This window comes from Euprymna scolopes, chromosome 34, assembly GCF_053919585.1.
Source record: "Euprymna scolopes isolate OS-2025 chromosome 34, ASM5391958v1, whole genome shotgun sequence".
Classification (NCBI taxonomy): domain Eukaryota; kingdom Metazoa; phylum Mollusca; class Cephalopoda; order Sepiida; family Sepiolidae; genus Euprymna; species Euprymna scolopes.
In genome coordinates, this window is record NC_136515.1 from 34415530 (window position 1) to 34441828 (window position 26299).

The 26299-nt window shown below is 31.5% G+C and overlaps 1 protein-coding gene across 1 annotated transcript in view; it reads left to right on the plus strand.

Annotated features, from left to right (window-relative positions):
- The window catches only part of LOC145259231 (uridine-cytidine kinase-like 1), a 124690-nt gene that overhangs the window by 71990 nt on the left and 26401 nt on the right, over nucleotides 1–26299 (plus strand). The window contains exon 2 of the mRNA XM_080117072.1: nucleotides 23198–23448. Within this exon, the coding sequence (XP_079973198.1) occupies nucleotides 23198–23448 (251 nt within the window). The remainder of the gene's footprint in view (nucleotides 1–23197; nucleotides 23449–26299) is intronic.

Sequence of the window (26299 nt, forward strand, 5' to 3'; positions counted from 1 at the left end):
ACTTTTTAATGGAATGCTGTAATTTGAACAAAGTTTTGCAACTAGCCTATTAAATCTAATGTCAGATGTTACAGAATATGGTTGAATATCAATCATTTCTCCTATCAGATAATGGATCTCTTATGACCTGTGGTCATTAATATCCCAGGTTTTCTTGTTTCTTTTTGGCCAATATTGATTCTGTAGTAATTTCGAGGCTCATAGATGCTACCACTTGTTCCTGGAATATCTGTCTCTGAATATTCATTATGCTTCCTTTTCTTTGCAACTTTTGCTTGTTTTGGATGAACCTTTCTAAGATGGTTTAACATTTTAGTCATTGTAAAAGATTTTGCTGCTCTTTGATGTGATGTTTTAACGTAACCTGCAGGCAGCTGTATTCTTATTCTTGGGATTGACATAAAAATACTTCCAGCAGAAACTGGTTGTCATAATGGTTGAAGATTGTAATCAGTATTTAGTTAATTTTTTACATATTTAAATTATGTTTGATATCTCATTAGAAATTTATCTTAAGATATACATTATCTAAACCAGGGAAATAAAATATATATGCAATGGTAACAAGAGTCCAAAAATGACGAACAAGATTATGAATGATGGAGAATGCTTTATTTTCAGTTCGCATGTCGTCGCAATTTACTGTACAATTTCTTAACATGAAAACTGAAAGATGAAGTATGAAGTTTCTTAGACAGTGATTTAAGGTACAAAATAAAAATCTAAAATCGATAGGAACTGAAAGGGGGCAAATTTTTCATATCCTTACATCTATGCAAATTTTTCATATCCTTACATCTATGCAAATTTTTCATATCCTTACATCTATGCAAATTTTTCATATCCTTACATCTATGCAAATTTTTCATATCCTTACATCTATGCAAATTTTTCATATCCTTACATCTATGCAAATTTTTCATATCCTTACATCTATGCAAATTTTTCATATCCTTACATCTATGCAAATTTTTCATATCCTTACATCTATGCAAATTTTTCATATCCTTACATCTATGCAAATTTTTCATATCCTTACATCTATGCAAATTTTTCATATCCTTACATCTATGCAAATTTTTCATATCCTTACATCTATGCAAATTTTTCATATCCTTACATCTATGCAAATTTTTCATATCCTTACATCTATGCAAATTTTTCATATCCTTACATCTATGCAAATTTTTCATATCCTTACATCTATGCAAATTTTTCATATCCTTACATCTATGCAAATTCAGTGCAGTTGTAAAAGTCTACATGTTAACAGCGCGTCATGCCTGTTATTTGATAATATGGTGTAGATGTTGCATGTCACTTTGATAATATGGTGTAGATGTTGCAAACAAAAAAAAAGGGAGTTAGCTTGTCTTTGCTTACAATATAATTTGATTAATATTAGTATCATTTATAACAACAAAATTTGTTGATAAATCGACAGTAGAAAACCTATTAATCGGCCGATTATCAAAGGCCAATTAATTGGTAAACAGTCAATTTGCTAATCAGTCGCTAGTAACAACCCTGTAAACATGCACAATGCTGCATGTTTAGTAGAGTTGTAATGCATACAAGTGACTTGTGATGAGAAATGTATCTGTCTCTGGGTTTGACCACCCAGAAATTAAGTTTTCCGCTTGAAAAAGTAATTACCTCTTAAGAGATTGTGAGCCACTTGTGTAGTGAAAATTGAGTGTGATTGCAGTTACGGAGGTGGACTGCATGTGCGAACTCGAAACCCGAGTGATGAGAATCCAGTCTAGGCTTTTTTTTTTTTTTATTAGAAGCTATTTTGGCTTTAAAAATGGAACCAATGCGGCCGAGATGAAATGGGAAATTTTAAATGATTCGCGTCAAACCTGAAAAATTAAGTCGCGTTAAAAATTGAAAAGCGTTGTCGAAGAGAGAATTGAATGAGTCATGTCAAACTGCGAAGGTTGAAGATATGAAGCGAGTCGGACTTTTTTGTCTTTTTGTTTGTTAACCCCAGTGGGATTTGTTGTATTTCTTTAACTATCGTCGTCAAATGAATGTGTTAGAATGCAGTTCGGTCTACCTGTTTGTATTAAAGTCGTCGTTTTTAAACGTGGAATTTGGAATGAAATTCACTTATATTTGTTAAAAAAAAAAAAAAAAAAGTCGCTATTAACAGAACTTAAAGATTCAATTCGGACCACCTGTGTGTATTTAAAGTCGTCGTTTTTCAAAGAGGAATTTAGAGGAAAATCCTGTTGTGTTGAAAAGAAAAAAGTTATCGTTTTTAAACAAAAAAATATTTTACTCGAGTACAATTCGAGTCAGATTTTATTGTGTTTGAAAAAAGTCATCGTTGTTAAAAGAACTTAAAATGCGGTTCGAATGACTTGTATGTATAGTATTTTAATGCAGAATTTAAAATGAAATCCTGTTGTGCTGACAAGGAAAAAGGGTGTCGTTTTTAAACAATAGATTTATTTTACAAAAGTACAATTCGAGTCGGATTTTATTGTTTGAAAAAAGTCATCGCTGGTAAAAGCACTTAAAATGTGATTCAGACGACTTGTATGTTTACGGAATTTAACATGAAATCATGTTGTGCTGAAAAGGAGAAAAAGGTGTTTTTTGAACGATAGTTATTTTGGTGAGAGTCGATTTTGTTTTGGAAGAAAAAGTAGTCGCTGTTAAAAAGAATTACAATACAATTTAGTCGATTTGTATGTAAAGTCGTTTTTGAATGAGAAATTTAAAAATTAATTACTGTGTTTAGCCGTGTAGCCGCACTTTTGCTAAGTAGTATCTGTCTTTGTCGGGGAGTAGTGAGAGTTAGCTGTGTCTGGCGGAGTGTTGGGCGCTAGGTGTGTCTAGCGGAGTGTTGAGGGCTAGGTGTGTCTAGCGGAGTGTTGAGGGCTAGGTGTGTCTAGCGGAGTGTTGAGGGCTAGGTGTGTCTAGCGGAGTGTTGAGGGCTAGGTGTGTCTAGCGGAGTGTTGAGGGCTAGGTGTGTCTAGCGGAGTGTTGAGGGCTAGGTGTGTCTAGCGGAGTGTTGAGGGCTAGGTGTGTCTAGCGGAGTGTTGAGGGCTAGGTGTGTCTAGCGGAGTGTTGAGGGCTAGGTGTGTCTAGCGGAGTGTTGAGGGCTAGGTGTGTCTACCGGAGTGTTCAGCACTAGCTGTGTCTAGCAAAGACAGATATTACTTCCCTACCCAGTTTATGATCATGAGATCAGATATATGTAGTGAAAATTGAGTGTGACTCCAGTCACGGAGGTGGGCTGCATGTGCGAACTCGAAACCCGAGCGATGGGAGACAAGAAAGTGACGAATCAGCAGGTTCGATTGCACATTAATTTGCATAAATGAGATAATATAAGGCCGGGAGTTAAGATGTTTGATATAGTCGAGCCGTTGAGTTCTCAAGAACCGGATGGAACGTGGTTAGAGCAGAGTGTGTCGCTGAGACTCGAGTCCAGGTTTTTTTTTATTAGAACTTGATACTTTATAGAAGTTATGACCACTTCAACTGGTCAGTCAGTTTTTATGTTCAGTGATTAAACATCCCTGCATTGAAGATGCCAGAAAACTTTTGTATTATTTGGATTCATCAGACAACTGTTCTCATCTTTGTAATTTTCATAACGTTTTGGTCAATGTAACCTCAGACCTTCTTCAGGTGTATCTTGTCAAACTCAGGAGTTCGGATGGAATTTTAAGCGGAACCCTTTATTTACTTCACAACGATAGCGTGCTCTTCTTCCATGAGCCTTAGTGATTTCCAATTGTATTTTTTGGTCTCACTGAGCATTGAATCTTCAGCCTTCAGGAGAATATCACTTTTTACAATTGATTTTTTCAAGTAATCTAACCACTATGCCACGAGCTCTTGTAGAATTCCAGAGTCCAACAAGATACACCTGAAGAAGGTCGGAGGTTACATCGACCGAAACATTGTGAAAATCACACTCAAGATGAGGACAGTAGTCCAATGAATCCAAATAATGCGAATAACCAATCCTCATCTCAAAAATTCAGAAACATCATAAAACTTCATACATAAATAGCTTCTTTCCTTTAACCACTTGCCTTTGAAATTCTATCCTTGCTTTTTGTTTCTCCTGGAGCCTTTCAGTATGCAAAAATTTAAATGTAATGTGACCAAATATCTTGCAGCAAAGCTCATCACTTTGGATGCCCCTATAACTAATAATATTAATCTGGCCTCTAATCACAGTAGCTTATGTATCTGTAGCAATGTGCCCTGCATAAGGTAAGAAAAATAAAACAAAAAAAACACGGCCTATCATTTTAAGTGGGTTTGCTATGTCGCCTATCCTAAATAACGTTATTTCTAAAAAATATATTTAAGACAAAACAGGAAGGAAACGTCTAGTGGACTTTTTGTGTTCAGATGAAAAGGATAGATGTTCGGATTGCATATTTGTCATTTTGTGAGGAAACCAAATGTAATTTTAAACCTTTAAAAATAAAACAGCTTTTATTGTTTTGTTTAAAGGAAAAATCCATTTGTTAGTATATTAAGGAAGCCTTTTGAAACTTATCTTGAATTTATTATCAACAAGACATGTTTTGATTGAGCAGAAACAATTGTATGACTAAAAATTTTAATGCAAACTCGGAACATTTATTAAGTTGTGTGTGTGTATGACTACATGCATAAACTGAAAGAATACTTATGTTGTGGTAGGTAAAATTAATTCCCTAATGTCCCTTTATAAAAATTAAAGTTAAGATATAAGGATACTAAACCTTATGTCTAGAATTTTTATTCCAATAAGCAAAATCCATTGAATGATTTTGATGCTAGAAAATTTCTCAAATTTCAGGCTCAAGTTTAAGGAATCTTAAGGAATTGAAATTTAGGAAATCTTGCTTAATTGGTGTTGAATGAAAATGGATCAAATTCAAAGCAAATTTGAAATATTTAAAATTTTAAATGAGAGGTTGTGTCCATATTATGACTCATAAAAATTCTTTAAAATATTCTAAAGAAACTTAAAATTAGTGAATATGGATATCTAATATGTATTCTCATTTTGCAAAAAAAATGGGAATTACCTGAATTTTCATAAATAGCTTTCACCCGCTTTAACCCACATTGCATAAAACTAAATTAAACTTAATATAGCTGATATCTGAATCCTTTACACTTCCAAAATTCATAATGTTCAGCTAGTTTAGGAGTGAATCCTATATATACAAATATATACACCTATGTAACTTATATATAATCTAAATAAATAAATGCAAAAGTTTTTTTAATTCATCACTCCTATATTACAATCAAAATAGCTTCATCTTATTGAAATCAATAATATAACAAAATTTTTAAGTGCTTTATGTAGTACAAAAAATGATCTAAACATAATTTGCATGACTGATGAGCATAACTTTATTGAATAGTTTATAATAAATTAATGTTTGGTGTTATTCATTTCTAATTTTATTGGCTTAAAGGAAAAAATAAAATGTTTGATGATTCATCTTTTCCATGGATTTTATTCAAGAGATTATAAGTTTTAATATAGTTATTTTTCAGCTGTTTTCAAATGTGAGGCTGTTTTAATTGTTAGGTATTATACTTCAGTTTCCAGATAATGTCTGATAAGCAGAAGATAACATGTTTTAGTTTTTCTTTTATGTTACAGCATTTCAGTTTCCTGTATGCAATATTTTTGCCAACATTAACAATAACTTGTAATTAAAGTGACTTAATAAAACCGGATAAATTACAAAAATCTTTCTTAAAATGTTATGCTCATTAATTTCAAGGGAGATAATTTAAATGAAAACTATTACTTCCACCCCCAAAAAAGAAGTTAATGCTAAAGAGGATAGTATCAGGACAACAGAACAGATACTAAACCAACCCTAATTAAGTATTGAAAAGCAGTACATTAGTCTAAAGTAGTATAATAAATTGAATTTTACATTCAAAGATAATTATAGTATAGTTCCAGCTTCAGTCAGACATTTCTATCTATGCTATAGCATTCCAGTTATTTCTTAACTGATATTAATCATCATTAAAAACCTGAATATGTTTTTGAAAATGAATGAAAAATAGTTAACAGGTGTTCTTAACTTCTGACTTTAGCTATAAAATTCAAAAGTTGAGACACCTAACATAACAAGTACTTCAGCTAGTTTATACATATTTTTTTTTTTTTTAATTTTTTTTTTTTTTTATTTTTTTTTTATTACATTTTCACCCCAAACAAGGCAAATTGCCACTTTGGTGTAGGGGGCTACTATCAGGGGCAACAACTACTGGGGTACTATGTAGGGATTTGGGCAGCAAGATGTCGGTTCACGTTACACTTGAACTTCTGCACGTCAGTACTGTTGGGGAAGCAGGGACCTGGAATGGAATTCCAGAGTCTAGCGGTTCTGGGGAAGAAACTATTGGAGTAAAAAGATCTTTTACATCTAGGGATCTCTACAGTGTGGGGGTGGGATTTTGCAGCCTGTCGGGTTTGTCGAGGGTGCTCACGTCGTGGGGGCACAAGTGATTGCAGTTCGTCAGAGCATTCACCACTAAAATACTTGTAGAAAAGGCAGAGGGATGCAACATTTCGTCGATGGGACAGAGGCTGAAGCTTAGATGCCAGTTCAGGGCCTATCAGGTTTGCGACTCTCTTTTGAACCTTGTCAAGGAGCGAGAGACTAGTAGCAGATGCACCAGCCCAGATGTGGCAGCAATACTCCATACATGGGCGAATGGTGGCCTTATAGAGGTACAGGATACTTTCGGATGTTAGTAGTTTTCTAGCACGGTAGAGAGAGCCCACCTTTCTTGCAGCGCCCCTGGCAATGCCTTCAATGTAATTGTTCCAACTCATGTTTCCTGTGAACGTTAGGCCAAGGAGTTTGAAAGATGGACTCTCAGATAAAGAGTCGTTGGCCATTGCTATGGGTAGTAGAGAGGGTTTCTTGTAATTATTGAATGAAACTAGTTTAGTCTTGGCAGCATTGAACGCGACCAACCACTTTTGTCCCCATTCCACTACAGATTGGAGGTCTTCCTCTAGTGTTTCTGCCATTTCTTTAGAAATGTGTTCATTCGTCTTCCTGTCGTGCCTGCCATAGAGTGTAGTGTCATCAGCATATATACCCATCTCAGAGGCAATTTTGTCGGGGAAGTCATTTATGAATATCAGGAACAATAGAGGTCCAAGGATAGAACCCTGGGGCACCCCCGCATTTATATCAAATTGTTTAGATGTGCGACCGTCGAGGACAGCCTGGATTTTTCTCTTATCTAAGAAGGATTTAATTATGTTAAGTATTCTACCAGTGATACCGTATGATCTGATTTTCCTGAGGAGACCCTCATGCCATACCCTGTCAAAAGCCTTAGATATATCTAGAGCTACCGCTCTGCCCTCCCCCGCTTGGTCCAGTGAATGGTATATACGTTCAAAGATCACAGTTAGGATGTCTGCTGTGGAACGGGCTTGTCTAAATCCATGTTGTTTGTCAGTCAGTAGTTTAGCATCTGTAAGATGATGGACTAGAGCATGGTTAATTATGGTCTCAAATATTTTGGCAAAAAGTGGGAGGAGGCTAATGGGGCGATAATTTGATGGGTCTGTCCTTTCACCAGAATTCTTGAATACTGGTACAACAGAAGCAGTTTTCCAACAGCCCGGAAAGCAAGCTTCATTAAGGCATTTGTTGTAGAGTTTGGAGAGAACTGGAGCTACTTCGGCTGAGCACTTTTTTAATAGCACAGCTGGGATAAGATCGGGTCCACATGCTTTTGAAGTGTCAAGGCTTTTTATGATAGCATGCACCTGAGCAGGGGTGGTTTTCAGATCGTCTAGCGTGGCGTCTGTCCGCATAGGAAAGTCAGGTAGGGGGTGGTTGGAAGGGTCCAGTGTGGAGTTTGAGGCAAACCGACTGGCAAGCATGTTAGCCTTGTCGGTTGCTGAGGAGACAACCTCGTGATTGTTGGATAGTGGGGGAATTGTTGATTGCCCATTATTTACTACACTGTTGTAGATTTTCCAGAAGTCTCGAGTTCCTAGTTTTTGTGCTTCGATGCGCTTTTTAGTGGTTTCCGTAAATTCTCTCTTAGCTGTCGCTATTTCTTTCTTAACATTATTTCTAGCTTCTATATACTTCAGTCTGTTTGAACTGGACTTATGTCGGTTAAACCTATGGTATGCATGCTGCTTTTGAGCAATGGCAGTTGCACAAGTCGACGTAAACCATTGGGGAGAGTGGGTCTTACTATAAAATTTCCGCATGGGAACATGCGCTTTGATTGCAGTTTTGAACCAGTCAGTGGTTTCGTTTGCACAATGTTCAGCAGGGAGAGAGAAAATATTTCTCCATGGGGCATCTCTAATTAGTTCCCTGATGGCTTCCCAGTCAGCCTTTTTATAATATCTCGTTGTTTTGAGCATTGGCTCTTCAGTTTTGGCTCTAGAGTTTAGGGCGATTTCAACCATTATCACTGCATGATCAGCGTTCCCGAGTGGGCTGTGGGACTTCGTTATGCAGTCATCGGGAACTGTGGTCAAAAACAGATCTAGAAGTGATGCGTGTTGTTCTTCCTGGTCAGGGAAACGGGTTGGAAACGTAACAATTTGTGATAGGGAGTGAGATATAGTGAAGCTATGAGTTGTGCTGCCCGCTGCATCTGTGTAATTAGAGAATCCAAGCCAGTTTTTATGGTGGACATTAAAGTCACCAAATACATGTATTTGTGCGCTAGTGTCGAGGGACAGTGCCGTGTCTATGCTGTCAGATACTTTGTTTATTATGGTGCAGTCCTGAGTCGAGGGAGAGCGGTAGAGAAAATAATAGTAGCTAATATTGTGTTGCATGTTTAGTCTAAAGCACATAAAGGCTTGATCATCTGTTTCTAGGTTTGTTTCTCTAGTCAAGGGAAGGATATTACGAATGTAAACTCCAAGTCCGTGCATATGTCTGTCAGAGTCCTTACGGCAGAGTGGGAGATATCCAGGCATGTTAAAGTGGTTAGAGGGAATGGAGGAGTGTAGGTTAGTCTCACTTAGATATCCGGGGTATTTGTTAAGAGAAATGCTTCAACATCAGCTAAGTTAGTTCTAAGCCCACGGATATTTGTGAATGAGAGCCTCAAGGGAGGAGGCAAGTTGAATTTGTTTGTCCCTAATCCTGGTTTAAGCTTATTTTTAGATTGTACTGTCGTCATATTCTTTTTTAAGAGTTTCGGTTTAGGTAAGGGGGAGCTAAACAAGAGGTTATGCAGAGCTTCAGACATGCATCACAAGTAGACCATCAGCTGACTTTTCTCCAATTAGGATTGTGGCCTCAGGAAAGCCCACCGGGGATGAGTGCAGGGTCCCTTTCCATGCGCGTCATGGCACTACAAACAACCCGATATTATTCAACTGTTGATGGAGCAGCCGCTCTAAGCGCTACCAAATAGTTAGGGCTCCTGTACTACCAGTCGGGAACAGCAGCCAGGAACTGTCAATCCGGTACCCTCAACCCATTAGAAGAAGGTCAACCCAATCTAATTGCTCAGGCATATCTCATACTCAAGCACTCCCAAATGTTCAGTTTTAGGGGTGGGGCGTGCTGGAAATGGGGAAAAACGGCGTTCGTTGCCCTAGCCAGGAAACAAGATCTACCGCTGGGTGTTTCTGTCAAATCACTGAGATAGTGTCTCTCCGCTTGACTAATAGGCAAAGGAGTATGGAAGCCGGGCGATAGACAGAGCCTATCTACTCCTTAAGCAATTTAGGTTTGCAAACCGGTGAATTTGTTTGAGTCACCAGCTCTAGGAAGGTTGTCATCCAAGACTGAAGAGGCCTCTCTCCCCTTTGGTTTAGTTTCAGAGTTTTTCTTTTCCTAGACGGATGATCTGGGAAGACCTACTGGGTCCGTCAGCACTGAGAGGGTTTCCTCCGCGCCTAGGTTCTAATCCAGGTATTTCTGCGACCCCGCGTGGTTAGTGTTCATTATATAAGTATGGAGGATTTATAGGTAGTTTTTTTATATCATCGCTTCTTTTTATGCAGAAAGAAATACAGGATGTTCCATAGACTTTTCCAAAGGTTTTATTTTGGAGAGAACTGACTTAGGAGAGAGACTAATGATCTCTTAGCTAATTATCTAATTATGTTATTTACTTCTTAACTAAACTAAGCGATATATGGACACCGATAGCGAGGTAACATTTCCTATATAGCAATCAGAAGCGTCTTACAGTATTATTGGTAGTGTGCCTTATACACGCTTCACATTATTGGTGATCTTTGTTGTATGGCTTACAGTTAGACTGATTTGAAACCCTTTGTTTTCTCTCAGCTGGAAAAATGTGACGTCTTCACCTCATACCTCTGGTTTATTTATTGTTTGACCTGTTTCTCCTTACCTCAACGTCATGCAGATTTGGGTTATGATGGCATGCACTGTTAGAAATTAATTCTAACTTAAATTTTCAAATCATAATTACCTTAGTACTTACTTTTAAAACAATCTTTGTAAGAGAAAGAACAACCAAAACGAAGTGGAAATATTGTACATTACTTCTAGTACTATATATATAAATATATATAAATATATATAAATATATATAAATATATATATATATATATATATATATAAGATTTTTGTTCCTTAGAGGCGCTGGTTGAGTTTGAATAAAACAAAATATGTATCATACACGCTTGAAGCCAAAACAACACATTACCACAAAATAAACGGACATTAACCTTGTTCGAAATTTATACCGAAATTCACAAGTATACCTCGAAGATACACCTCATCATACTAAATTCAACCATTTTGAATAAATTTGTGAAATAAAAATCCTCTTAAAAAATATTTAATTTACAAAAATCATCAGGATGGTCGTTTCTAGTTATGAAAATATTTAAATGTTCATTTTTTATGCATGAATTTAATTTCTATTTTTTATAATTTAGATTTTACTTATTCAAATCTAAATTTGTTTTTGTTTTTTTTTAAATATTTGCTTACTCTTTATAAGTAAATGCTGATTTTCTTTAAAAATATTTAGAAAAATATATCATTTACGAATACATTCAATCCTATAAAATAGTATCTTCCTTCCTATGTTTGTGTACCGATACTACGATTAAAAATATCCCTCCTCAAAAAATTTACATACAAAGTCTTCTCCCCTACATATGTACATTACTGCAAGAATGCTACTTTTGTGATGAAATAATACAAATGCTTAAACGTTCATTATTTATAAATTTAAAGAACCCAATAATTAAAATTTATAGTTAAAAATTCTATTAAAAATACTTATATAGAGTTCAGGGGTAGGAGTAAGCGTTTCTTGGGTTCTTCAAATTTATCAGGCAACCACAGTACATGGTACTATATTTCTAGTAAAAAAAAATGTAATTATCGTTATGTTGACATTCTCTGCTTGTCCTGAACTTCTTTTTGCCACTGGTAAACAATGACAGTTCAGAAGAAGTTGGAGACTGGGCAACCCTTGTTTCACTGCCCATGCATGTATTCTTATAAAGGGGTATCCATTGTCTCGAGACTGCACGGAAGCCTCTCTCAACATAAACACAAGAAATTCACACACATGTAAAATTCATAGTTTTATTAATATAGAAATGGTCCTTAATGATCTGATGAACTAAATTTCAAGTGAACTGTGGGTCACCATAGCGTCATACCTTTTTACAGTAATGAAATGTAATTTCAACTGTTGCCAGATAAAGTCCATAACTATACATCAATTATGCACATTCTTTAAGTTTGTCTGTGCATGTTTTTGTAGTTTGTGTGTGTGTTTTTGGGGGGATCTTGCTATTTCACTGGATGGCTTCACTTATCTTAGAATAATCGTTTTTGAATATTTATTTATGTCTGTCTCCATGGCAACCTATGAAATGCCCAGGAACGAAGGTATAAATTAAAACTCTTTTTTAAGCTTCATTTATATTTTCTCTCTTTTACTTTCTTCTCTTTCTTCTGTCTCTTTTTTCCCCGTCACTCTTTTTTTTTTCTCTTTCACTCTCTTACTTTCTACCCCTTCACTTATCTGCCATATCGGTGAGGCCATGAATTCTCCAACTGCTACTCGATGCAGACATGGCAGGACCACGAATTCTTCAACTGCAACTTCATGCAGAGAGATTCCCACCCCTCTGAAAATAGGGCCAGCAGTAGGCCGTGGGTGGTGACTCATGATGTCTTAGGACAAGATCCTGGTGGCTGAGCTATTTTTCACTTTGACCCTTATCATTGCTAGACAGAAGATCAGTGAGGTCTAATCGAATCATGCCATAGTATCTATAAGTTCATATTTGACTGTGTTATTTTATCTGATTCTTCAAAAACTCAAAAAATTTTCTTTTCCCATTTCTTTCTCCTTTCTTTCATTTTTTCTCCTTTTCTTCTTTCTCAACTGAAGCTTAGAAGTTCATTCTGTGCAAAATTATGTCACTAAATAATCTTATAAACGGTTTAAAAGTCAAATTAAACTAATTGAGGAAAAGATAGACTAGAATTCCATTCTGCCTGTTCAACTCTCTGAATGCCGACTCTTTTGCATGCAGCATTTTATTTCATGAGTTACAACTCATGCAAATTTTGTCTTTGTCTGAAGCCAGAACTATACTATAAGTATCTTTTCATGCGCAATTCAATTTACTACTTGAGATTAATTTGCTACTATTCAGTACTTAATTTAGAGAATGAAGGTAGTGTTGTCCTGATACTCATGTTCTGTTATCCTGATACTCATTGGCATTAACTCCTCTTTTAACGTGAGAGTAAAATTTCTTATTTTAAATTAATGAATATTTTACAGGTTTTCTAATTTTATTAAATCACTTTAATATCAACAAAAAAAATGCAAGTTTGGCACACAAATCTTTGATAAATGAAAAAAATTGCATTTGTTCATTTAGATAATGTGGCTTTAAATGAGTATAATTTTGCTGCACAAGTTAAAACTCTATCGTAATGTATTTCTTTGGTTTTATTGGACTATTATTCTTATCTTGAGTATTATTTGTGCAATGTTTTGGCTGGTGCAGCCTCCAACCTTTGTCAGGTATCTTGGAAAAAAAAAGTTACTGGTCACAAATAAAACTGTACTTTTGACTTAGATATTTTTTGTGCATGTTTAAGGTATTTTTCATCACTTATTTCATCACATATTTTGGTAAATATAGGGATACGTTACAACAGAACACTGACCACTCTAATTTGTTTTTTTAGGGGTAATCGAGGTCGCTGACAACAAATCTGATACTCAAACTCGATGCAAATTTACCGTTTCCATGGTATTAACCCCTGAACCCACGAACTACTTTCTGCCATTATACAGCTGTTTATGTATGCGTGCGTGGCAGCATAAATGACGGCTTCACCTAGTAAACTGCCTTCTCACATGGCGTACCAATCTTCCGCGGAAAATTTAAAATTAGATGAAAAAGAAATAAAGCAAGAAAAGAAAAACACTCAAAGTTTTTTTTTTGGGGGGGGGGGGGGGGGGTAATTTTTTTTTTTTTTTCCCCAGAACATAGAACTTTCAAAAATGCATTATAGCACTTTTTGGGTGAAAAATTTAAATTTAGCTGAAAAAGAAATAAAACAAGATAAGGAAAGCACTCCAAGTTGAGGAGGGGGAGGGGTAATTTAATTGTTTTTTTTTTTTTTTTCCTGGAACATTGAATTTTCAAATTTTCAAAAAGTACATTATAGCCCTTTTTGGGTGGAAAAAATTATGACTTACAATTAAAGAAAAATACAACAAAATATGGTGCTTATGTATTTTTAGTACTATTAAAATAGTTTTTTCAGGTTAAATTCAAATTTCACAAGATCCTTTTTTTTCTCTTTTTTTTTTTTTTTAAATTGTTAGGTGGAAGCACAGAATAGTTACAAAACATGTTAAGAGTGGTTTTCGAAATAACGTTATATCAGCACAATACCAAAAATACACCAATCTATCTTATAAATGTCATGGTGACATTTATGGAGTGGGTTCTAACAGTATTTAGTTTAGTTCTGGAATCGCGGCCACTTTTTACCATGTTATCACCTAAAGCACAACATTATCTAAAGCATAAACATTTGAAAGTGAGTAAAAACACTAAAATCTTTAGATAGATACAAGATTTATGTTGTTAGCTTTTGAGGGGTGGGGAGTATAAGTAATTTACAATTTACTTGAAAAACACGATTTCACCCATTCCGCGATTTCGCGCCGTGGGGATCTGTTTCCAGCCATTTTAGTTTTTAAACCAACATTGTGAAAATGGACTCTAGCAGTCATGCATGTACAAATAGCCAAATTTTACCCAAAAAAAAAAAAAAGAAAAAGCTAAAAAAATGATACAGCTCATGAATTTTTGTTCACTTGGAAACATTACACCACAGTGCTCTGTTTGGTGTATGAATTTCCTTGCAAATTAGCCGCAAGCACTGTTTTGCAGGTACCAGTGAGAGGAGGGGTCTGTTTCTAGGGACTATTTTCGGACATTTTAGTTTCTAAACCAACTTTGTGAACATGGAATCTTGCCAGTCATGCACATTCTATTATTATGATGCAATAGCCAAATTTTATAAAAATGACACGGAAGCTCAGGAATTTTTGAGAGAACATCATATCTTACTCCAACAAGTATCATGTCCAAAGTGTAAGAGACTGTGTTTATTTGGGAGCAGTAATGCTATGTGGCGTTGCACAAGTACCGTGGTGGTTCCAAAAAAGAAGACATTGTGGCTTCACAGTGAGTGACAGAAAAGGTACATTTTTCGAGAAGATGCTCATTCCTGCGTGGAAACTGATTTTATTCGCTAATAATTTCTTTAGCTATTCATGAGCCATGACAGTCACACGTAATTTGGAAATATTTATGACAACATCAGTAGACTGGAGATCCTTATGTTCTGAAATCACTGATGAGTGGATAAAAAACTAATAGGAGGTGTCGGTGTACAAGTCGAAATAGACGATACCCTCCTCGTTCATAGGAAGTATTACAGAGGACCCATTCTCAAGCAAATTTGGCTGTTTGGGGGAATTGAACACGTTTCTAAACGTAGTTTTATCGTCCCACTCTTAGAACCAGAAGAAAGAAGAAATGAGGAAACCCTAATTCCATTAATAAAAAAATATATTCAGCCTGAGTCTATCATAGACAGTGATTCATGGAGAGCGTATAATAAGATCCAACAGCATTCGTTCAAACATTATACAATTAATCACTCTGAGAATTTTGTTAATCCACAAGACCTGGAAATGCATACCCAAAATATGGAGAGGCTGTGGCGTGATGTGAAGGAATGGGTCAAGAGACCTGGTATTCGTCCAACCTATTTACGCCAATATCTGTCGAGATATCTTTTTATAAGAAGACTGAAGGACGAGCTTGATACGATTTTACACAATTTTTTCACAGAATTTTTAAAAATGTACCTGCATCCGCATTTACAGACATAAATATTAAAAATGAATTTTAATGTTTGTATTTATGTCATTTATTTGTTTTAATGTTTGTATTTATGTCATTTATTTGTTTTAATGTTTGTATTTATGTCATTTATTTGTTTTAATGTTTGTATTTATGTCATTTATTTGTTTTAATGTTTGTATTTGAGTCATTTATTTGTTTTAATGTTTGTATTTATGTCATTTATTTGTTTTAATGTTTGTATTTATGTCATTTATTTGTTTTAATGTTTGTATTTATGTCATTTATTTGTTTTAATGTTTGTATTTATGTCATTTATTTGTTTTAATGTTTGTATTTATGTCATTTATTTGTTTTAATGTTTGTATTTATGTCATTTATTTGTTTTAATGTTTGTATTTATGTCATTTATTTGTTTTAATGTTTGTATTTGAGTCATTTATTTGTTTTAATGTTTGTATTTATGTCGTTTATTTGTTTTAATGTTTGTATTTATGTCATTTATTTGTTTTAATGTTTGTATTTATGTCATTTATTTGTTTTAATGTTTGTATTTATGTCATTTATTTGTTTTAATGTTTGTATTTGAGTCATTTATTTGTTTTAATGTTTGTATTTATGTCATTTATTTGTTTTAATGTTTGTATTTATGTCATTTATTTGTTTTAATGTTTGTATTTATGTCATTTATTTGTTTTAATGTTTGTATTTATGTTATTTATTTGTTTTAATGTTTGTATTTATGTCATTTATTTGTTTTAATGTTTGTATTTATGTCATTTATTTGTTTTAATGTTTGTATTTATGTCATTTATTTGTTTTAATGTTTGTATTTATGTCATTTATTTGTTTTAATGTTTGTATTTGAGTCATTTTTTTTTTTTAATGTTTGTATTTATGTCATTTATTTGTTTTAATGTTTGTATTTATGTCATTTATTTGTTTTAATGTTTGTATTTATGTCATTTATTTGTTTTAATGTTTGTATTTATGTCATTTATTTGTTTTAATGTTTGTATTTATGTCATTTATTTGTTTTAATGTTTGTATTTATGTCATTTATTTGTTTTAATGTTTGTATTTATGTCATTTATTTGTTTTAATGTTTGTATTTATGTCATTTATTTGTTTTAATGTTTGTATTTATGTCATTTATTTGTTTTAATGTTTGTATTTGAGTCATTTATTTGTTTTAATGTTTGTATTTATGTCATTTATTTGTTTTAATGTTTGTATTTATGTCATTTATTTGTTTTAATGTTTGTATTTATGTCATTTATTTGTTTTAATGTTTGTATTTGAGTCATTTATTTGTTTTAATGTTTGTATTTGAGTCATTTATTTGTTTTAATGTTTGTATTTATGTCATTTATTTGTTTTAATGTTTGTATTTGAGTCATTTATTTGTTTTAATGTTTGTATTTATGTCATTTATTTGTTTTAATGTTTGTATTTATGTCATTTATTTGTTTTAATGTTTGTATTTATGTCATTTATTTGTTTTAATGTTTGTATTTATGTCATTTATTTGTTTTAATGTTTGTATTTGTCATTTATTTGTTTTAATGTTTGTATTTATGTCATTTATTTGTTTTAATGTTTGTATTTGAGTCATTTATTTGTTTTAATGTTTGTATTTATGTCATTTATTTGTTTTAATGTTTGTATTTATGTCATTTATTTGTTTTAATGTTTGTATTTATGTCATTTATTTGTTTTAATGTTTGTATTTATGTCATTTATTTGTTTTAATGTTTGTATTTATGTCATTTATTTGTTTTAATGTTTGTATTTATGTCATTTATTTGTTTTAATGTTTGTATTTGAGTCATTTATTTGTTTTAATGTTTGTATTTATGTCATTTATTTGTTTTAATGTTTGTATTTATGTCATTTATTTGTTTTAATGTTTGTATTTATGTCATTTATTTGTTTTAATGTTTGTATTTATGTCATTTATTTGTTTTAATGTTTGTATTTATGTCATTTATTTGTTTTAATGTTTGTATTTATGTCATTTATTTGTTTTAATGTTTGTATTTATGTCATTTATTTGTTTTAATGTTTGTATTTATGTCATTTATTTGTTTTAATGTTTGTATTTATGTCATTTATTTGTTTTAATGTTTGTATTTATGTCATTTATTTGTTTTAATGTTTGTATTTATGTCATTTATTTGTTTTAATGTTTGTATTTATGTCATTTATTTGTTTTAATGTTTGTATTTATGTCATTTATTTGTTTTAATGTTTGTATTTATGTCATTTATTTGTTTTAATGTTTGTATTTATGTCATTTATTTGTTTTAATGTTTGTATTTATGTCATTTATTTGTTTTAATGTTTGTATTTATGTCATTTATTTGTTTTAATGTTTGTATTTATGTCATTTATTTGTTTTAATGTTTGTATTTATGTCATTTATTTGTTTTAATGTTTGTATTTATGTCATTTATTTGTTTTAATGTTTGTATTTATGTCATTTATTTGTTTTAATGTTTGTATTTATGTCATTTATTTGTTTTAATGTTTGTATTTATGTCATTTATTTGTTTTAATGTTTGTATTTATGTCATTTATTTGTTTTAATGTTTGTATTTATGTCATTTATTTGTTTTAATGTTTGTATTTATGTCATTTATTTGTTTTAATGTTTGTATTTATGTCATTTATTTGTTTTAATGTTTGTATTTTTGTCATTTATTTGTTTTAATGTTTGTATTTGTCATTTATTTGTTTTAATTTTTGTATTTGAGTCATTTATTTGTTTTAATGTTTGTATTTATGTCATTTGTTTTAATGTTTGTATTTTTGTCATTTATTTGTTTTAATGTTTGTATTTTTGTCATTTATTTGTTTTAATGTTTGTATTTATGTCATTTATTTGTTTTAATGTTTGTATTTATGTCATTTATTTGTTTTAATGTTTGTATTTATGTCATTTATTTGTTTTAATGTTTGTATTTAAGTCATTTATTTGTTTTAATGTTTGTATTTGAGTCATTTATTTGTTTTAATGTTTGTATTTTTATCATTTATTTGTTTTAATGTTTGTATTTTTGTCATTTATTTGTTTTAATGTTTGTATTTTTGTCATTTATTTGTTTTAATGTTTGTATTTTTGTCATTTATTTGTTTTAATGTTTGTATTTATGTCATTTATTTGTTTTAATGTTTGTATTTATGTCATTTATTTGTTTTAATGTTTGTATTTATGTCATTTATTTGTTTTAATGTTTGTATTTGAGTCATTTATTTGTTTTAATGTTTGTATTTATGTCATTTGTTTTAATGTTTGTATTTATGTCATTTATTTGTTTTAATGTTTGTATTTATGTCATTTATTTGTTTTAATGTTTGTATTTATGTCATTTATTTGTTTTAATGTTTGTATTTATGTCATTTATTTGTTTTAATGTTTGTATTTTTGTCATTTATTTGTTTCAATGTTTGTATTTATGTCATTTATTTGTTTTAATGTTTGTATTTATGTCATTTATTTGTTTTAATGTTTGTATTTTTGTCATTTATTTGTTTTAATGTTTGTATTTATGTCATTTATTTGTTTTAATGTTTGTATTTATGTCATTTATTTGTTTTAATGTTTGTATTTATGTCATTTATTTGTTTTAATGTTTGTATTTATGTCATTTATTTGTTTTAATGTTTGTATTTGAGTCATTTATTTGTTTTAATGTTTGTATTTGAGTCATTTATTTGTTTTAATGTTTGTATTTATGTCATTTATTTGTTTTAATGTTTGTATTTATGTCATTTATTTGTTTTAATGTTTGTATTTATGTCATTTATTTGTTTTAATGTTTGTATTTGAGTCATTTATTTGTTTTAATGTTTGTATTTATGTCATTTATTTGTTTTAATGTTTGTATTTGAGTCATTTATTTGTTTTAATGTTTGTATTTATGTCATTTATTTGTTTTAATGTTTGTATTTATGTCATTTATTTGTTTTAATGTTTGTATTTATGTCATTTATTTGTTTTAATGTTTTTGAGTCATTTATTTGTTTTAATGTTTGTATTTGAGTCATTTATTTGTTTTACTGTTTGTATTTATGTCATTTATTTGTTTTAATGTTTGTATTTATGTCATTTATTTGTTTTAATGTTTTTATTTGAGTCATTTATTTGTTTTAATGTTTGTATTTGAGTCATTTATTTGTTTTAATGTTTGTATTTGAGTCATTTATTTGTTTTAATGTTTGTATTTTTGTCATTTATTTGTTTTAATGTTTGTATTTATGTCATTTATTTGTTTTAATGTTTGTATTTATGTCATTTATTTGTTTTAATGTTTGTATTTGAGTCATTTATTTGTTTTAATGTTTGTATTTGAGTCATTTATTTGTTTTAATGTTTGTATTTATGTCATTTATTTGTTTTAATGTTTGTATTTATGTCATTTATTTGTTTTAATGTTTGTATTTGAGTCATTTATTTATTTTAATGTTTGTATTTATGTCATTTATTTGTTTTAATGTTTGTATTTATGTCATTTATTTGTTTTAATGTTTGTATTTTTGTCATTTATTTGTTTTAATGTTTGTATTTATATCATTTATTTGTTTTAATGTTTGTATTTGAGTCATTTATTTGTTTTAATGTTTGTATTTGAGTCATTTATTTGTTTTAATGTTTGTATTTATGTCATTTATTTGTTTTAATGTTTGTATTTATGTCATTTATTTGTTTTAATGTTTGTATTTTTGTCATTTATTTGTTTTAATGTTTGTATTTAAGTCATTTATTTGTTTTAATGTTTGTATTTAAGTCATTTATTTGTCCGGAAAAAAAAAAGATAAAATTGTAACATCTATTCAGCTGACATATACTTGGTGGATTTCGGTTTTTACTCACTTTTATCCATTTTTATCTTCTTCAAATTGTTCTTTAACGCGGAAAAAGTCATTCCGTAATTATTCCACCCCAAAAGTGTTACAATGCATTTTTTAAATTGTCTGCCCAATGCAAAAAAAAAAAAAACTGTTCTGACCCCCCCCCCCAACCAACTTGAGTATTTTTCTTTTGTTGTTTTATTTATTTTTCATACAAAATACTGTTTTATTTAAATAATTAATTTGTTGTTCACCTTTCAGAGTTGCTTTAATTGGAAAAATGTTTTATTTAAATTATTTATTTGTTCAAAAAAAAAGTTTTATTAAAATTATTTTGTTACACAGACTTAAATGTTTAGTGTTTTTACTCACTTTTTATTTTTTGTTGGGGTAATCGAGGTCGCTGACAGTGAATCTGATTTTTATTCACTTGCGGTACCAAAAATACATCAGCATCGTATTTTTTAAAGATTTTTCTAGGTGATAACATGGTAAAACCACTCTTAACATGTTTTGTAACTATTCTGTGCTTCCACCTAACAATTTAAAAAAAAAAAAAAAAAAAGGGGGGATCTTGTGAAATTTGAATTTACCCTGAAAAAACTATTTTAATATAGCACAGTACCAAAAATACATACCATATTTTGTTGTATTTTTCTTTAATTGTAAGTCATTAAAAAATATCAGTCCATAATTTTTCCACTCAAAAAGTGCTATTATGTATTTTTTGAAAATTTGAAAATTCAATGTTCCAGGAAAAAAAGCAAAACAATTAAATTACCCCTCCCCAACTTGAAGTGCTTTTTTCTTGTTTTATTTCTTTTTCAGCTAAATTTAAATTTTCCACTCAAAAAGTGCTATAATGTATTTTTGAAAATTAGAAAATTCTATGTTCTGTAAAAAATAAAATAAATTACCCCCCCCCCTTCCAACTTTGAATGCTTTTCTTTTCTTGTTTTATTTCTTTTTCATCTAATTTTAAATTTTCCGCGGAAGATTGGTACGTCATTTGAGAAGGCAGTTTGCTAGGTGAAGCTGGCGTTTATGCTTCCGCATGCATGCATGCGTAAACAGAAGCTGTAAAATGGCGGAAAGTAGTTCAGGGGTTAATACCATGGAAACAGTAAATTTGTCCCGGGTTTGAGTATCAGATTTGTTGTCAGCGACCTCGATTACTCCTAAAAAAACAAATTAGAGTGGTTGGTGTTCTGTTGTAACGTATCCCTATATTTACCCATATTTTTTGTGAATGTTCGAGGTATTTTTCATCACTTAAAAACGTAGTTTTTAGTTGAAGTGCACCAATTTTAATCACAATGAATTTGCTAACTTTTTCATTCCAGCCCCTGTTTTTTTCTTTTTCTTCCATGTTTAAGTTTGTTGATTATTTGTATAACTTCAACTTTATTGGCTGATGATTGAGATGAGTTCATAAAATATTAAATACTGTATAAAAGCATACACTTGAAGAAGGCCGGAGGCACATCGGTTGAAATATCATAATACAATAGTAAAAAATATATAATACAATAGCAAAAAATATATAATACAATAGTAAAAAATATATAATACAATAGCAAAAAATATATAATACAATAACAAAAAATATATAATACAATAGCAAAAAATATATAATACAATAGTAAAAAATATATAATACAATAGTAAAAAATATATAATACAATAGTAAAAAATATATAATACAATAGTAAAAAATATATAATACAATAGCAAAAAATATATAATACAATAGCAAAAAATATATAATACAATAGTAAAAAAAAAAAAAAATTAAACATTTGAACTTTTTGAAAATTGTAAATAATTTTTATGTTCATTTTCATATTAGAAAAGGTTGTTTTTATAAGTTGTTAATCATTTTTAGTCACTTTAATTTTGCAATCAAAATCCAAATATTTTGAGGCAGAAGTTAAATGTTTCGTTTTAATACTTGAAGTTAATTCAAGGATAAATAATGTGTAATTAATGTAGAAAATTCCCTTTAATGTTGAAATATAACATTTTTCTGTATTTTTTCAGAAATAACTGTACATGATTACTTCCCTTTAATGTTTAAGAATATTTGGCGATTAGTATTATTTGGATTATCATGACTATTGTTTCCATATTTAGTGTTATTTTCACAAAGTTTGAATCAATGTAACCTCCGACCTTATACAGGTGTGTTTGGCTGACAGAACGAGAGTATGATATCTCTGTAAATAAAATGAAGGGTTCCATTCAGAATTTCGTGCAGATTCCCACATTCAACAGAAAAATTCCTGAGTTCTACAAGATACACCTGGAGGCCAAAGGTTACATCAATTGAAACGTTGTGTGAATAACATTAAAGATGAAAACGGTAATCTGAATAATCAAAAAAATATGGATTATCAATCCTCATCTCAAATAATATGGATTATCAATCCTCATCTCAAATAATATGGATTATCAATCCTCATCTCAAAATAATATGGATTATCAATCCTCATCTCAAAATAATATGGATTATCAATCCTCATCTCAAAAAAAATATGGATTATCAATCCTCATCTCAAAAATTAAGAAACACAATATTTGATGAGTTAGGAAAAATGTCTTCACTCAAACAGTTTTCTGAGTCAGAATAAGTTTTTTCAGTAAAACAAATGAAATAAAAATGTTTATATCAATAACATAGTGGAAGGATAAAATGAAAAAGTAGGCTAGTCCGAATTAAATAGCGATATGTTAAACGATTGCTATTTGGATCTGACTTTGGAAATCCGACAAGATAACTTTAAATGCTATAAGATATTTTAGATTTTAAAGCTTATCGGGTCTATGCAAACATGACCAAAATTTTTTATGGATATTTATTTTCTACAAAATGTAATTGTTTCAGTTGGTCAAAGTCATGTGCTCATGTGGAATATGTTTTATTTATTTATTTTTCAGTGGTAGTGGTAGTGGTGAGGAGATAGGTGTGGTAGTGCGGCCATACCATGATGAACTGGCCATTGGACAACCATTATCCCCCAACAAACTGTCCAAAAGTCCGCTTAAGACTCGTATTAAACGGGTCCGTACCACCAGCTCATCATCAACAAGTGACCGCGTCGTGCAGACGGCAACACGTACTTTATACACAGCTGGACGTCCTCCGTGGTATGACTCTCAGGGACAGCTTAAAGACGCCTTTGTCATTGGTAATACTTTTTAATGTATTCATATATTTAACAATAGCATGGTACAATAGAGTGAAAAAGTGTAACGTCTTTCTTATAAAATTCTCTCTCCCATGCTTCTTTCTTTCTATATAAACTAGCTTAGGGTATCCAGTGTTGCCTGGGTGTTTGGAGGTAAATCAAAACTCTGGGGGGGTAAAAAATAAAAAAAAATTTTGGTAGATGAGTATGAGGATTGAACCCGAACACTTGAGGCGAAGTTGGAAATTAAATGTGAAAAAAAGTGCAACGTTAACCATTGGGCCACCGCGCGATACTAACGGAAACACGTTTGAATTTATTTAATTACTTAGATTTGGCAGGTGCATGTTTTAATGAATTAATGAGGTCAACTTTGACTACGGGATAGTATTTCATTTACTGCGGGAGCGCTTTTTTTTATTTTTATTTTCCCAAGATGTTGGGGAGGGGGCAGCTCCCCTTGTCCAAATTGAATAGCAATTGTCTGATATAAGGAAAATATTTCCACATTGATTAAATCTGATTGCTTTTGGACATTTCCGGCAATAGCCAGAAAATACCATCAGAATGAGTGTCGCTTTTATTATAGGAAAAAGCCTAATCCACACGCGGCGAGCGACAAATGTTGAATATTTATCTTCCCAAAGTCGAGCAAATTAAATAGGCAGGCAAGCTCCGTTGTTAACTCGCAGATATTATGATTTATATGTGACTAGCAGGGTACCCGGCGTTGCCCGGGTGTTTGTAGGTGTGTGTATGGGGGGGGGGGTAATTAATAACCCTGAAATGATGTTAAAAAAATCGGAAAAACCAAAAAAAAAAAAAAAACGCTGTGTGTATAGGGGTGGTAAACTAAAGAATAAGCGAAGTAAAAAAAAAAAACATTACCTGGGTGTTTAAAGATGTAAAAGAAAAATAATAGATTGGTCGGGAGATGGGATTGAACTCTGAAGCCTTGATGCGGAGGTGAAACAAATGCCAACCACTTAACCGTCTAGGCCAGGAGTAAGAGGAATTGATTAGAATGTTAAAATAAGGCTTATAAAGCGAGTGAAAGAGGTTTGATTGACAGATAGCCGCTAAATGAGGTCATCGCGGGAGCGTTACGAGATGACATAGCAGTATTTTATTTAATGCTGGAAAGCTTTTTGGGGTTGTTTACTTTGTTTCAATGCAGGGCAGTTTTCGCTTCCCCAAGATGATGGTGGAGGGAAAACCGGCTCCCCATTTAAAGGGGATTGTCCAGAAGATCAAAGCTGATTGCTTGTGGACGTTCCCGGCGCGGTGCCAAGAACACCATGTTAGCTTTGAATTAGTTTCGCTTTTTATACAAAAAAGCCCAATCAACACGTGAGAAGCCAAAATAGCAATAATTTTGTAAAAGTCGACGTAAGTAAATCTAAATGCTACGCACTTTCCCAAATCGTAGATATTATATAGGGGGTATATAAACAGTTGTAAGAGATAGTACCCCCCCTCCCGGGAGCGTGTGCGAAAGAAGCTTTTGCAAGACATACACAAAATGGTCACACACATTTTGCCTTTTTATATATATAGATATAAAAAGTTTTAAGAAGTTGTGAACCGACTGACCGTTTCTCTGAAAAAAGCCTTTCTTGGACATACACAAAAAGCGAACATACATACACACATTTTCGCTTTTATATATATAGACTAGCGAAGGGTACCCGGCGTTGCCCAAGTGTTTGGAGGTGTGTGGGGGTTAAAAAAAAAGTAAGTATGAGGATCGAACCCAAACCCTTGAGGCAAAGTTGTAAATTAAAGTGTGAAAAAAAAAAGCGTGCGATGTTAACCATTGCCCCACCGCGAGATGCTAACGGAAACACGTTTGAATTTATTTAATTACTTGGATTTAGCAGGTGCCCGTTTTAATGAGTTAATGAGGTCAAGTTTGACTGCGGGATTTCATTTACTGCTGAACGCTTCCCCCCCCCCCCAAGATGTTATAGGAAAAAGACTAACCCACATGCAGCGAGCGACAAATGTTGAATATTTATCTTCCCGAAATCGAGCAAATTAAATAGACAGGCGAGCTTCGTTGTTAACTGTGAGATATTACGATTTATATGTGATATAAAAAGTTTTAAAAAGTTGTGAAAGGAGCGACCGCTTCTCTGAAAGAAGTCTTTTGTAGACACACAGAAAAAGCGAACACACTCCCACACATACATACATACATACATTTTTGCTTTTATATTTATAGATGTAATTTCACACCAAAGTTCCCTATTTATTTGGTTTCTCATGAGGGTAAAGTTAGACACTAGGTCACATTTTTATCTAGCTCTCCAATAAAAATTACCCTAATCAAGAAGGATTTTATCGCCACTGACTATGGACAGAAAAGATACTACAGTTTGATCCTCGCCCAAGAAAGTCTATTTTGGATAGTTTCACTCTGAATAAAGATACAGTATTTGAAATTCTGATAAAGGAGTATATCTTTGAAAATCAAATTGAAAAAACAATAAAACACAATTCAACTGGATGGTTTTCTAATGGTTTATTTATTTTAACAATTGAAAATTCCAATATAAAAAAAAAATGCTTTCTAAAACAAGAACACTATTTCTTAAAATTAATATGTAATGATTTATAAAACTTATGTCTAGAATCCTTATTTTGATCAAATTCCCTTCCATCATTTTGATTCTAGAAAATGTTTTTAAGGCTTGCGAGATTGAAATTCAATCTTGCTTCATTAATGTTGTATGACATGAGATCAAAGTTAATGCAAATTGGATTTATTTGAATTTTCAAATGGGGCGGAGGAGGGGGGCATATTATTAGAAATAGTTTTCTTGCTTCAGAAAGCATTGATTTTATTGGA